The sequence below is a fragment of the Pteropus vampyrus genome, unplaced genomic scaffold (genome assembly GCF_000151845.1).
Source record: "Pteropus vampyrus isolate Shadow unplaced genomic scaffold, Pvam_2.0 Scaffold1, whole genome shotgun sequence".
NCBI lineage: Eukaryota > Metazoa > Chordata > Mammalia > Chiroptera > Pteropodidae > Pteropus > Pteropus vampyrus.
Window position 1 is genome coordinate 17,536,841 of NW_011888782.1, and position 16,403 is coordinate 17,553,243.

At 33.4% G+C, this 16,403-nt stretch overlaps 1 protein-coding gene across 3 annotated transcripts in view; it reads right to left on the bottom strand.

Annotated features, from left to right (window-relative positions):
* Window positions 1-16,403, bottom strand: part of CLASP2 (cytoplasmic linker associated protein 2) — a 149,675-nt gene that overhangs the window by 116,634 nt on the left and 16,638 nt on the right. For all 3 annotated transcript variants that reach the window (XM_023535014.1, XM_011363366.2, XM_011363291.2), the window contains exons 4-7: window positions 14,699-14,790; window positions 13,491-13,566; window positions 11,815-11,912; window positions 6,862-6,932 (exon numbers count right to left, since the gene is read on the bottom strand). In XM_023535014.1, the coding sequence (XP_023390782.1) occupies window positions 6,862-6,932; window positions 11,815-11,912; window positions 13,491-13,566; window positions 14,699-14,790 (337 nt within the window). The remainder of the gene's footprint in view (window positions 1-6,861; window positions 6,933-11,814; window positions 11,913-13,490; window positions 13,567-14,698; window positions 14,791-16,403) is intronic.

Consider the following 16,403-nt stretch of genomic DNA (forward strand, 5'->3'; position numbering starts at 1 on the left):
TTTAAAAATCAATAAATCCCTAAACAATCTGAATGTATTCATGTACTATTTGGAAAAAAAACTAAGTAAATATACATTGTTGGCATTGAACCTGTAATGTTTAAGAAAGAAATACAATCTGAATATTGCCCAAATCCAATTCAACATTTAGAGCTGCCTGTAAATTAAGTTTTAAACAAACAAATGAACAAACTTGGCAATATGAGACTTGGCCCTTACATATATGAGAACTTAATTGCTAATTTTGATGGCTTTTGCCTTAAAAATTAGTAGTTAAAATTATAGTTATTTATTTCTATAAGGACATACAAAAGTTACAGAAATTCTTGGAATAAACCATAACAATATGCAAAACCAAATTTACTATCATATTTCCATTAACATGTACATTAATAGTTTAAATCACTGTTTACAAATATAATTTTATAAAGTTCGCAGCTATTCCTCGTAGTTCCAAGGGGACAAACTCCTTACAGGAAAGTCATTAAGTCATAAGGAAGGCTGAAACTGTTAAAACTCCCAAATACAGACCAGTCTTCATTAAGAACAAAGCATTTTTGAGGAACCTCAAGTTCCCCTTCATACATATCTCTGGTGTTGATGCAATTATAAAGTATACCTCTAGGCATCTTAACCAAAGGTTTAATAATGAAAAAGAAAAAGCTCAAGAATTAAGTGTTGTCAAGGACAATACCAAATGCAGGCTCGAGGCTCTAATTTGGTTCTAGTTTGCTCTCTGTACCTGGATCTGGGACTTAAAATCTCAGCAAGCCTCGATTTTCTGTAAAATGGAAATACCAAAATACTCTATATACTTCACAGAGTTATCTGTACCTGAGAAGTTAATGTATACTAAGTATACTAAAGTGCTTTGGGAAACTATAAAGCACTATAGAAATATGTTTTTTAGATTATTCTTATCACAATAAAACTGGCAAAACCAATTTTTAATCAAATTATATCCTACATAGAATTCGTAAAAGATTAAATATTTTCTAGAGAACTATTTACTAGGGACATTGAAAAATCACAAGCATACTAATAAAAGTGTCCATGGCAAGCCATTTTGCTTCTTTAAACACTTTACTACCACAGAATTCTACTTGTCAAATACAACAGGAAAGATGTCAAGCTACCTAACCAAAATCCGTCATTCTTCCAAAGGCCATGTTCTCTTTTCAAGCTTTTGCATATATTCCATGTTTCTTCCAATATCCCTTCATATCTACCACCAAAGACTGAGGGCTTGCTTGGGTTGCAAGGTAAATTGTCACCTCATATTTGCTAGATCCCATACAGACATATCAAGTAGAGAAAGATACCAAATGACAAGTAGGCACACACACGTGCATATGTGCATATATGAGTGTGTGTACACACACACACACACACACACACACACACACACACACACACACACACACACAGCGTCCTTCATTCTTTAGGGAAAAATATATCCCTTACATAGCAAATGATCGTCACTTTAAAAGGAAGTGTAAAACACAATCAAAAGAAGAAAAATATCTTACTCACCATCTCCCATAGCCATTCAGATGGTCCAGGGAGCTCTCTCTAACCAAGAGGTCAAACAGCACAGCAAATAAATGCAGCTCAGTGCCTGCGCCACTGGGCTCGGCCTGCAGCCTGCAGACACCCAGAGCACTGTGTGACCCAGGCCGCGCTGCAGCTCTGCACCGCAATAGCCAACAGCTGCTGCTCCACTTCAAAATAAAAGTCTGGGGTCTTGCTGAAAACCCTAGTCTACTTAGCAGAGCCTAGGAGAGCTTAATCAAGATTATTATTTAACTGCACACATGCGGTTAGATACAGGTTATGATGTTTCTCCTTGTACTAGCTGTCTGAAATTTAATGTAAGAAAAGCTCTGGGAGCCAATAAATGCCATCCCACCAGAGGACTTTTAATGCAATCATCAAAACACAAGGCATGTGTTCAGCAATCATTTTCTGCTTCCCTAAAGATATCCATGTAATCAGTAGCAATCACATGATCTGATGGATTAACTGATTTGCGCCTTTTTAAAAGGTTTTCATCCTTTTGTCGTTACCTTTTAATATTTACAACAGAAGATTGCTAGAAGTGCACAGATAGGAATAGCCCAGTTTCCACGATTAACTGCTCTCATTATGCAGGAAGCATTTCTGGCTGCCGTAAACAAATCACGTCAAAGGCAGCCCATCAAAGGCTGCTCTGTGTGCTGACAGCAGGGCCACACGGAACAAAGCTTGCTTCTGGTGGAGACAGAACCTCACCAGTGCGCAGCTGCAGGGACTCGGAGCACCCTCCATCCAAGCGGCACAACCATCAGCACATTGTCAAGCTCAGAGAAAGCCCTGGGGCTCATGGTCACAAAAAAATCAGCCTAAGAAGAGCTGCTTTGCTTTTCATTGAAGGGTATGTTATAAACACATTTAAAAAACTACCTTATTGCCTCGTATAAGCCAAGTATCAAGGTAATTTCAAAGCTTAGTTTCTATGGTTTATTTTATTGCCAGCCTCCTAGAGCAATTATTTTAGTAGCAATTGTTTCAAACAGAGAAGCTGGCAAATATTTTACAATGATTACATGCCAAGACTGCATTAGGTCCTACCCATACAGTAGACAAATCAGAATTATGCAGTTTTTTCACAGTGAAAGAGAAAAAGACTTGCAGTCACAGCCACCAACACTGTTGTTTACATCTCGATTAGCTTAGCGTAGGAGACTGTCTAGAAAGCTCCATGACGACACCAGGCCTTGCCGTAACCACAGGAGGCCTGCAACTTTCAGTCTTTTCCTTCTTACAGGGCTGGGGTTGCCTCCTTTCAGTCACAATCTGATTAATTTTAAATCCAGTTTCCCTCTACTAGCAGAGCTAATTCCACTGCACTTAGGGATTCTGCTTAGCTTACTTTGTAATACAAGAATTAAAGTCAGGCTTGAAAAACCCTCAAGACAAAAAAAAATGCTGTGCATTTCTCACTATTTCTAAACTAAATAATATGCTCAAATCTCAGATGATATGATTTACTTTGTGTTGAGTGTGCTAAACTAATGCTCTAGAAAATCAAGTCAAAGAATTCGATCAAAACTTAAGAGTATAGATATGATAATTATGAAAAAATGAAGAGACAAAAGCATGAGGTATAAAGTTATATACCAGGATATGCATAAGGGGAGAAAAGGTAGACTAAAGAGAAAAAAAAAAAGAACAGACTATTTCTCAGAATAATGTAAATAACATAGTGTCAGACCATGTCATCACATTCCTTTCCCTCCTCGAATTTCCCAGAAGTCTATCACAACTCCTCCCATGGCCTACAAGGCCCTCATATCATGGTTCCTGCTTATTCTTTCAACAACATCTCATATATGGTCTCCTTTCCAATCCACCCCTAGCCTCTCTGGGCTCTAGCCAGCACTGGCCTCTCTTCTGTTCTTCAAATATACTAAGTCCTTTTTTCTACCTTGGGCCTTTATGGTCACCTGAAACACTTTTCCTACCATTTATCCCATGACTGACAAGCTCATTCTCCTTTATCAGGTCTCAATTCAAACATGTCAGCTCTCTGAAAGACTTGCCCCACCACTCTATCTAAAGTGGCATCACTGAGTTACTTACTGACTCCATACCATACTTCAGGGGCACCCAATTCCGGGGCCGCAGACCAGTACCAGTCTGTGGCCTGTTAGGAACTGGGCTACATAGCAGGAAGTGAGTAGCGGGCAAGAGAACCAAACTTCGTGTATTTGCAGCCACACCCTAACGCTAGCATCACCACCTCGGATCATCAGGCATTAGATTCTTATAGGAACACCCTTCCCTGGTGCCAAAAAGGCTGTTAAGATGACAGCTTTTAGCTATGGCTCTTTATAACAAAATCTTCTGGTTTTTTGTTTTTGTCTGTATTTAGTAAAATAATTTTTTCATCCAAGACACTCTAAATCAACATAAGTATGATGTTTCATTTTTATGGTTTCAGGCAAAGGCATACTAAAATAATTTACTTACCACAACAGTTTCTAGTCACAGAATATCATATGAATTAAATGCCATGTTTGGGTGAACTCACAATTTGCTCTGCATATGTACACAAAGTGAGAGGAAAAAAGGTGGTATCTCCTATGGCTCTTCAGTCTGTTGTGTGCATGATTTTCACAAGTTTTCATGTTGAGCCTTTATTTTGACCTAAAATGTTTTCCTGTTCTATAACTTTAAAGTTTTAGTTTAAGTGTACGATAACAATGAGCCAACAAAGGGCTTTGTGAGGAAAAATTGTGCAGAAATAAAAATGTAGTTGAATAAACCTTCACTACACTACTTTAGGTACACATTATTTTATTTGCCTTCAGATTATTACTTATGAAAATCTGTTTTCAGTGTTCAATTGATACATTTTTCTACCTGTGGAAATTACTCAAGTATCCTGGGTTGAGATGAAATATACCATAATATTAGTGGAAATAATTTTTTCATTTAATGGCTCTTCGTTTGGCAAATGGCTTTTCAAAGATTTTAGGGATAATTTAAATTAATTTCATTAAATTCATTAAATAAAGGGTAGTTGTATTTTTTTCATTACCAACTGTATTCACTCTGGATATATATTTGCTTACTTGTTTATGATCTATTCTACCTCACTGGAATGTAGACTCCTTGAGGTGGAATCTTTAACTGTCTTCTTCATTGTTGCAACATGATCTAATTTACATTTTAAGATCAGTCTCACTTCTGGATAGAAAATAGATTCCAGAGGGCAAACATGGAACAGAAATCTATTGCAGTAATCTAGGTAAAAACTAAAGGAGACTTAGACTGAGGTTTTAGCAGTGGAGATGGAAAAAAACTAAGCAAATTTGAGATATATTGGGATTTCAGAGGAAAAAATGACTAGTTAGACTGGGAGATCGATTTCTAGCCTGAGTTGATGGTGGTACCATTGATTGAAATGGGTAAACTTGGGGAAGAACAGATCTAAGGGAACGTAAAGGACAACAGGGTTTCAATCTTGGACATGTTAAGCCTGAAATGCCTATTAGGCCTCCAAATGGAAATGTCATAAGAGGCCACGGGCTACCAAACCTAGAGCATAAGGGAGAGATGAATGGGAGCTACAACTACATGTTTAGGAGTCATCAGCAAATAGTCACCTTTTAAAGCTTTTGGGCTGGATAAGATCAGTGAGAGAGAATAAAGACAAGAGAGAAGAGAGGAGAGGAGACCCTGCTAGCACAATAAATGGGTTTCCCCCACCTTCCTTATTAATGGATTCATTGAAATATTTTTCAATGATAGCATAGTACTGTCTTCAAAAACATCTGACCAATTTCTACACCCATATATATATATATATATATATATATATATCAATCACAGACTTTAACATTCACATTTGACCATATTTGCAATATACAGTTCATAATCTCCAATACAAAAAAAATCTCTAAAGACTCCTCACAAGGGGAATATATGGCAGATACTAACCCCAAACCTTTCTGTTTATGGACAGATAAATGAAAGAAAAATAAATGAGAGCTAAGAGAATAGGGAACAAAAAGTCTTCTATTTTTAAGGTAACAGAAATAACCTCACAAAATACAAGAATGACAGTACTTTCAAAAATAAACCAAACCAAATAATAAATATCTTAAACTTATGCATTATATTCTTTATCTTAGAGTTGTTACTACACAGTCTGAAATACACAAATGAGAATGCATTGTTAGTGGTATGAAAACAGAGAAGTCTCAATTCAAGGTATTTCAACAACTCTCCATCTTCTTGCTGTTTCTGGTTTCTATGGAAATGGACAGAGGTAACTGCTGGGAAAATAAGGACAAGGTACTTAAAAAAAAAAACATCTTCTATTCAGAGAAAATGAGTGAGAAACAGCTGGCAGTCAGCGGGAGGACGAGTAGCACTAAAGTCAATTTATGCTTCTGAATCTAAGTTTAGATTAGGGTGGACACAATCTTTTTAACACTAAATTCTCACTCCATTTGCCTTTCTGCAACAAAACAAGGCTCAGTTCTGGTTTAATCTAGAGAGGAAAAAAACTAAATTTTATCAGTAACTAGTTTTCCTATTACTTGACTATACAATTCATACACCAAATTTTATCTCCAGCATCATTTACGTTACTAAACTAATCATGCTCTCTTTATAGGACCTAATTTCCTAGGTGAAAAACCACCTATACTATCTTTGGAAATAGAATATATTTTTTATATTTATATGCCTAATTAATACTTAAAGACTAAAGTCTTAGGTAAATGCTACCCAAGAAAACCAAAAACAATTTAGCATCCTCACAAACAAGTAGAGCAACCACAAAATCATATAACTGCCCGATACTAACCCCAACCTCCTTGAATTCCAACTTGATCTTACTACAATTAAGAAGCCAAAGATGATTATGCTGGTGAAGTTCTTCCATCTGTGTCTCTTTACCAGTATCATCACTGGTAGTCTACACATAGGTTTAACAGAACCCATCAACCTCACAGTTTCTAATAAACAAGTAAAACAATTTCTTTGAGAATAAAAAATGCGTTTTATACATAGAACATGGAGGGCAAGAAGGCCATCATATCATACAAAAAATAAGGCAGAAGAACTAGATTATTTTACACAACTGATTACACATACTATTAAACTTTTACTTACTCCAGGAGTCATTTTAGTAATAATCAGCAGGATGTAAAGACTTTGTTATTATATCCTAAGTTTCAAGCCACAAAATCAAATCTGCTTAATCAGTGATATAATAAATAGTTGGCTTAAAAACATGTTTTCGTGTCTAAAACTTTTCTAAATGACCTTAGCAATGTTTAAAAACTGGAAAAATTTAATTATTCTTACCTCTGCAGACAGTCAAAATCATACCGCCTGAATTTTGTACTTCATCAAATTTGGCAAATATCATTTCTAATCTGCGAATAAAGAATAAATTTTGTTTGTTTTACATGCACGTTAAAGAGAAACAATTCCTTTAACTATCTCCCTAAGAAAAACCAATTACTGGATTGTTAGTTCTATACAACTCTTCTACAATTAACTTACTGTAAGGAGAGACAAAATCCATCTCTCTTCAGTTGAGAGAAGCAGCTAAATATAAGTAGCACTGTACATATTTGCAGGTATATTTCTGAAAAGATAACGTTCACACAAAGCAGTTTCCTGTTTCATTATAAAATTACGTCTCCAAACTCAAAAAAATACTTCAGTTCCAACTGAATGAATGTATCCAGCCACTAATACATTTTTTAAAAGTACATAAAATCATATTAAGGAAACTTAAGGCAAACATAAAAACAGTGAAATATAAAATGTCAGAAACTAAAGTAATGCTAATATGATTGATAATCTAATGTTTTCCCTCTTAATCTATTTTCATTCAACTCCATTAGTGCTTCTGATTATATAGTCAGAATAATTACTTTCTAAACTTCTATTATAGCTTTTTGTTTAAAAACTTGTTTCTTATTACAAAAGCAATGTACACTCATTACTTAAAAGAAAATTAGGAAATGTGAATACGGACAAAGAACAAAAACTATACCATCCCACCCTCCAGAGAATTTATTTAACTGTATGCTTTCTGATGCTTTATATTCATATAAAAATTTTCTTCATTCCAATATTGTATCATGCTGACAGCACTATTTTTCAGTGCGCTTTCCCTTTACTTTCCAATATAGCATGCTATGATTTATTCTTAAATTCATGACAAAGATTTGAGGAAGGGAAGAGGCCATTGTCATGTTGTCTGTAACTGCCAAACATTTTTCTGACTTACTTTTATGTTTCTGTCACAATTTTATTTCTATAACACTAGTTTTAAGATTTACGTCTAAAACCTTAAGACCACATCCTGTCACTTTACTTGTAAAATGAAGATGCAGATACTTTTGTATCTAAAAAATTTTTTTAGTTGAAAATCTTCTAGGAATTCATTATATAGACATACCTTGTTTTATTGAACTTTGCTTTACTGCACTTTACAGATATTGTGGGTTTTTTTTTTTACAAATTGAAGGTTTATGGCCACTCTGTGTTGTCAAGTAAGTATATTGGCACCATTATTCCAACAGCATTTGTTCATTTCATATCTCTATGTCATGTTTGGTAGTACGTTTTTACTGTCATATTTTATGGTGATCTGTGATCAGTGATCTTTGATATTACTATTGCAATCGTTTTGGGGTGCCATGAACTGCACTCATATAAGATGGGGAACTTAACTGATTAATATGTGTGTTCTGACTGCTCTATTTGACCCCTATACAAAAGATTACAGTTTTCAAATGAATGTAATAATCAGTATATTATACCAAATTTAATTTATTGAATTTATTATCCTGAATTCTTACGAACAAATGCTAGTGGAAAAGAAAAACAGTTAGTAGAACAATCATCTGAAGAAATGGGTAAACCAAATTCATTCATGTCAGAAATGTGTCCAGTATTTTGAAGATTCAAAACACTACCCATAAAATAATGACGTCATATGCTAAAAGAATAGAAAAGGCTAAAATTATCACACCTTGTACCTATGCAGTCCTTCCCATCCCTTACCACCTGCTAGAGAAGCATCATAGAGAAGGACGACACAAGCATAGCACAGAAAAAAGAACTATGGACTGAGTCAGGAAGCCTTCAGCTTCTCACTAACTAGCTGTCACTGCTCTGGGTTGCAGAGTCCTCATTAGCCAAGTGTCTAGCCACTTAGAGGAGAAAGAAATCATAAATAAGAAAGGATAGGGTTAATAAGTCACTGGCATATTTCGGTAAGAACATAAAAATATAAGCTATCCACATAAGATAAAATCCTATGAGGCTGATTCTGATGAGGAGAAAATCAAATAAGGAGCTTCCTCTAACAACTAAAATTACTTAAAAAAAATAAGAAGAAAGGATTATTTCTTTAGGTCTATTTTAGTTTGAGCAATTGCGAAAATCTTAAGCATATATGTAGACACTTAATTTGTAACAAAGAGAACACTGAAGAAAGATGTTTTCACTAAGTAGTGCTAGGTCAAGTGGTACACATATGGGGAAAAAAATGTATCCAAATCCCTGTCTTAACCATTAAAACAAAACAAAACAAAATTATGTGTACTATAAACCTAAAACCTCAAGACAATTAAACAGAGAATGCCTTCATGACATTAGGGTAGGCAAAGATTTTTTAAGTCAGACACAGAAACGTTTAACTATAAAGGGAATGACTGAGAACTACATTAAAATTAAGTACTTATGTGCATCAGAAGACATCAAGAAAGCAAAAAGGCAAGTCACAGGGTAGGAAAATATATTAAACGTATATATAGCTGACAACAGGCTTGTATCTAAAATGTATTTTTAAAAGTCTAGCCAATCGATTTTTTAAAAAATGACAGACCACCCCATTTTTAAAAACAGGCAAAAGACCTGAAAAGTTACTTCAAGAGAACATATCCAAATAGCTGATAAATATGAAATAGCGCTCTTCTTTGTTAGCAATGATTAGAAAACTGCCGATTACAACCATAACGACACATGCACCAAACACCTAAAATTAACAAGAATAAAACGATGCCAAGTATCCGTGAAAATGTAGAATAATGGGACCTTGCAAACACTGCTAGTGTGAATATAAAGAGGTACAACCACTCTGGAAAACTGTCAATATTAACTAAGGGTGAATATACCTTGTGGCTCAGCAATTCCACTCAGATATATTCCAAGAGAATGAATACATACGTACACCAGAAGACACGTACAAGAATGTTTTTAACTGCAGTATTCATAAAAACTATGAATTAAATACAGCTCAAAAGTCCACCAACAGTACAGAATCATAAAGTACAGCCTATTCATACAATGGAAAACTACACGGCAAGGAAAATGAACTGTAGCTGGATCCAACAATGCAAAACAACCTGAAAAAGATAATGTTAACTGAAAGAAGCAAGACATAAGAGTACATATAGTATATGATTCCATTTATATAAAATTCAAAAACAGTCAAAACTAAACCATGGTGATAGAAGTCTGGATTGTTGTTACTTTTCTGAAAGAGAGAAAAGAGAAGGATTAAAAAGGATTTGGGGAGGCTTCTGGAATGTTGCAATGTTCTACTTATTCACCTGTGTGGTGAATACATGGGTGTATTCACTTTGCAATAATTTACAGAGCTTTAAAGTTACAATTTACATATTTTTCTGTATGGATGTCATACTTGAATAAAAATGTAAAATACTTAAAGAAAAAATAATTTCAATATAAATTTTAAAGTATGTAACACATATACGTAACATATATACATACACAAATACATAATCAGACACACACAAATATATATGGTAACCTCATTTCTTTCAACCACATAAAATAATATAAAATATGTTCAACTGAAATTCTTGTTAACCCTAGAAGCAAAAAGCAAATGAATAAGTAAACAAAATGCATACTTACTGGATAATCTTATCACCAACAAATAATTGGTAATGGAAAAAATCTTACATGGTAAGATTACATGATAATAGAACATATCACTCCCTGTTAAGTCGCTTTGCTCTTCCTGATAACCCCTGCCAAAAATCTGATCAAGCCTCCACATCTAACTTCCATTTTACGGGATATAAAGACAGAAGAACATGTTAAATCACACCACAGAAAAAGAACTGGCAATATCCAGAATATGGCAAACTTTATAGGATAAACTACCTGACATATTCAACAAGTAAAACACATGGCAAAAAAAGTTGAGGGTATATAGAGATTTAAAAAGATATAAAACATATCAACTAATTGTCGAACTTTATTTGGATACTGATTCAAACTATTAAAACTATGTAGATACTTATGACACTTGTGAAACAACTAGAAATCTGAACCTTGACTGGATATTTGATATTATGGATTTGTAAAAAAATTTAGGTGTGAAGAGGTATTGTGGTTGTAATTGAAAAAAATATATTTTTTCCTTTTAGAAAAATTTTGGACAATGAAAAACGATGGACAATTATTGATGAAATGTTATGATGACTTGGATTTGCTTCAAAACAATACAGGACAAGAGTAAGTGAGTAAGGGTATAACATACAAAACTGGCCATGAGTTGTTAATTGTTGAAGCTGGACAATGGGTACATGAAGGTTCATTATATTATTCTGTCCACTTCAATACATATGAAATTTTCCAGAATAAAAAGTTAAGAAAAAATAATCCTTTCAGATTTCCCTTCAAATGGAGACTAAAATTTCATGACAAAAAGAAAACATAATTGGAATAATATCTCAAATAAAAATATGAACTCTGAAAAGTACAAAGTACCTTTGGAAAAAAAATGTTCAGATATATTAGAAGCTCATCGACAGGATCTTTACTGATCTGATTAATGCTACTCTACTTAGATACTCGGGATTTTTGTATTTGACTAGGTTTTAAAAGTATTGATTGATTCTTATATAGCTTTCTGTTATCCAGTATCAGCAGGAAGTCAAAAAATACTTAATGAATTAATTAATATTTTTACTAAATCCTTGTTTGATCATCTTCCAAATAATTACCATTACTGTCTGTTATCAAGATAGTTACCTGATGATAGTATTTAATTACATATTAAATAATATATAAATAATATATGAGTATATAATGAAAGTGTCCAAAAAAATTACAGGATCTTAAGAACTTTTTAAGTAGTAATAATCTACATATCCTTTTGTATCTTTTGAATTTTAAAACATTTCAGAAAATAAAAATAAACACATGAAATTAAAACTTTTAAAACCAGTGGCAAAAAAAATAAACAAATTTAGCAAGACTTACCTAGCAGGGGAAATTCCTCTCTTTGAAAGGTCCACTCTTACTTTCTCTCCCACATGTCTATAAATCTCCACTACAGCCAATATTGCAGCATCTCTCACCTGCCAAAGAATTTAGAACTTAAAAAAAAGTATGTGAGATATAATAAAATACTTCACTTCAAAGTAATATTACACTAACAGACAAACTTGAGGCTCCAAGTTGGTTTTAATGTCTCTAAACCCTTGAGAGATTATGGCAAGGCATTAACAAAAACAAAAGGATCTGCCAAGAAACTTCTAGAGAAACCTTGTAAAAGGTTTTACAGAACTCTAAGAAACATGTAAATAAAAGTTACTAACGTGGCTTTTAAAAGTTCTTCTTCTTGTAATAAAGTTGCATAAAAGACTGCCAAAAAATTGTATGACTAAAAGTCATTAACACAGTTAATACATTTTCCTGGAATAAAACTGCCTTTCAAGAATGTGGCTCAAACTCAAACAGATATTTATACACCAATGTTCACAGTATCATAATTCAAAATAGCCAAAAGTAGAAACAACCCAAATGGCCATGCATAGGTAAAAATATTTGGTATACACATACAATGAAATATTATTCAGTCTCAAAAAGGAAAGGAAGGAAATTCTAACATATGACGCATGGATGAACCTTGAAGACATTATGCTAAGTGAAATATGACAGATACAGGAAAACAGCTATTGTATGGTTCCACTTTTATGAAATACCTAGTCACATTCATATGGAAAGAAAGTAAAATGTGGTTAATAGAAACTGAGGGGTTGGAGGGGATGGAAGTTATTGCTTAACGGAGAGAGTGTTTCACTTTGGGAAGATAAAAAACTTCTGATGGATGGGTGGATGGTGATGGCTGCACAACAGTCTGAATGTACTTAATGCCAATGAACTGTACATTTAAAATGGATGAAGTGGTAAATTTTATGTTGTGTACATTTTACCACAATTAAAAGGCAAAAAAAAAATACGGCCTAAAGAAAGGAATCTGGAAGATAGCTCTAGTTCTCTTGCACAGTTCACTGTCAAAGAGCAAATGAAGAGACAGCAGAACTCTTTACAAACCTCCAGAGGAAGAGCTAGGCCTAAAGCAGGGAAAACCTTATCCAAGGTTATTCCAAATGCACAGCTGTGCCAAAAACGTTACAACCAAGATTTAACTCCACCAGAAGGGACAAGATCCAGAACACACCCCTATTTTATACCTACAGTTATATGAAGCTCAGGTAAAGAAATTTTCAACAAGTGATATACCTACCACTGGCACAAATACCCTCTGCTAAGCAGGATTATGACTGTTGGCAAAATGTTGTTATGCAACCACATTCAGGAATGAAGGAAAAAAAGCTGACAACCTGTCTGCACAATTATCACACAGGACTACAGAAGGGAATCGAGGTTATCTGTTATTCAGTTTTTCAAACTCAAGAACTATCCCTTAAGCCCCAGCTATCCTTAATACTAACTAAACAACTGACACACTTTGAGCAACTCATATGAATATAATGTGTTCTTAAAAACTAACTGGTGGATTTTGAAAAAAAAAATGTGAACCTTAATTTCACTACCTCCTTCTACCCGCTCTTCTCTTCTTTTTAAAATGTAATAAGAGCACTAGCAAAGAAGGTATAGCCAAAAATTAGTCAATGTAAATAAAATCTTACCTGACTGTTGGAATCTCCAAATAGGATACACAAATGTGGTACCAACTTGCTGAGGACTAGTGGTTGAGCTCCAAAACTAAATATAATTTGAAAAAAATAAAAAAGAGAATTTGGTCTTAATCAAACAGTAAACAAAATATCCTTACACTTTCTTCTTGTCTATATTAATAAGACAAACATGATAGAGAGCATGGGCACACATCATTAAAACATGAAGGATATGAGACACAAGCAAAAACTAATTCTAAACAATGTGAAAAATGCAAACTTCAATAATCATGACTGACAATGAAAACTGTCAATACAAGATCCAACAAAGCAAAATGTTCAACCAATGGCACTCTTAAACCTGGCAACCTATCAATCACTCAAGAAAATATGAGCTTTTGCTTTAAAATGGTGATTTTTTTAGATTCTAGGTCTCAAATTTGCACTCCAATAAAATCTTTATTTATGCTTATTAATTTCTGATGAGGTCATGGGTTGAAAGCAAATGACAAGAGAGCCAAAAACCACAAAAGTTGTGCAGACTGAATGCACTTACAAGCTCTAGATGGCAGAAAGGACCACAGAGGAATAAAAGAAAATAAATGAAGGTATAGTTAGAAAAAAGGAAGTAACATTACAGAAAAGTTGAAAGCTACTATATATTACCTATGTTGTTGCAAAGAACTTGAAAAAATAATCCAGAAAAAGAACAAACGCCCCAGTTTACAATTTCTTCAGACTGGAGTTCTGAGTTCTGTGGCATCTACGCTGTCAGAGCTCTGCATACAGTTACCAGACTCACTGTCTAGTTACCTGGGAGAATCTTGTTCAGTCTATGATTTTCATAACCACCCATACGGTTCTAGAAAGCGTGGGGAAATATCTGAAATACCGCTGAGTTAAAATCAATTCCAAACTGGGTCCAGAACAGAAACAGATCCTAAGTTATATCAGTGTATTTGTTATATTACCATCTATTTTGGGTACCAACTATTAATATACTAAAGAAAAACACTTCTTATAACCGACTTATAATGTTAACAACATGAAAGATAACAATATGCGCACAAAAATTAACAGATAAAGGTAACAAATAAAATTAATAACTACTTAAAATGTATTTTCATAGCTTTCCTTGAGCTTTGTGAAATGGATTTTGTTTTGTTATTTTAGAAAAATGAAAAACATAGGTGGCTGTTTTCAGTAATCATAAAACTTACATGTTTAAGGTTTCAATAAGACACAGACACACGCCTTCTCGAGATCGAAAATTCTTGTGCTTAAAACCAGAAGCCAACTGTTCCCAAATATGCTATTTGAAAGAAAAGAAAAAATGTATAACAAAAAATTAAATTACTCATGTTACAACCTTTTATCTATTCTCAACTTTACTACCAACCTTATTGGTAAATGAATTTTCCAATCAGATTCTTCACTTCTCTACAAGTTTTTCTAAGCCAAATTTGCATTGATATTGCTCCCACATAATTTTTAATATCTTAACTACATTTTTAGCTTTTATATCTTTCACTTTAGATTTAAGTTATTTTCAGGAAAACTATGTCGAACACCTAAAAAGAAAAACTTTAGAATTTCCAAGGACACAGAATTTGTTGTAAGCTTTAGAAACCTTCAACAACAATGCTACCATTATTAACCCAGTAGTCTAGAAGCTTTTAAAAGGTCCAATGTTGCCTAGCAACTATTACAGACTGTCACATGAAACAGGTTTTTTCAACATTTTATAATTCAGGCTTTTCTTTTAACACTGGATCCAAATACCGAAACATATTGGACAAGGCATTTTACTGCTACCTACTATAATTTTCTTTTGGAAAAAGCACATATAAACCTATACAAATAATCCAAAACAATTATATGGGTTTGGTATCAGAAGGAATCCAACTTTATTTTTTGTAATATATAGCCAATTGTCCCAATCAATTCTTTCGCCACATTTAGAAACACCATCCTACCATTTACTAAATTCATGTGCGTGCACACACACCCCTTCCCCCTTTTCCTGGACTCTATTCTTTCTGGACTCTGTATTTAGTTCCACTAACATATTTCTTTCTCTCTCTGTCAAACTTTCTGGAAGGTAACTTGGAAGTTTAAAAAAAAAAAAAACCTTAAATGTGTATAACCTGACTCACCAATACCATCTCTGGAATACTATTCTATATTAGTACTTATATTTATGTCCAAGGATACACATATAAGGATGTCCCTTATAGTACTATTTAATAGCATGTCAAAAACAAGTTAACATTTGAATCACTAAACAATGTTGAAGGATACCCAGCAAACTGTTAATAAGGACTTAGTTAAATCTGGGAAAACAATTTACTTTTACAATTCAATACTCTTTGGAGTACTGAAATTTTTTTTATAAAACATATAATATTATAATTTTTAAACTGTATTTTAAATGATAACATCATTGTGTATATTATAAATTCTGATTTTTTTTTCCACTTAACATGAGCTACTCTTTAAGTGTTTACATGTCAACTTATTTCTGCTTGCCTTTTAAAACACCTCCATAGGGGCAAATTTTTCTACTGTATTCATAAAACATAGTCGCTGTTATAGACTATATGCCTTATATAATTAGCAACCACCTGTTATAATAAAAAAATTTTCTTTCTGTCTCTGTAAGAGTTGCAGAAATTAATATAACATTCAGTAATTCTCAAAATAAGCTTTCTCGCTTAACATTTTATAATATGCACGTAAGAAAAACCAGAAAATGATAAAAAATATTATCAGTATATTGTAAAATCACTAAAATCAGATTAGTTTTTTTTAAAAAGCATTAAAAAGTAGAAAATGAGAAAAAGAAAAGCAAAAACACAAGAAGTTAAATATAGACATTTTATCTTAAATTCCAACTTCTTTAAAGCATTAGCAACAATTCATTGT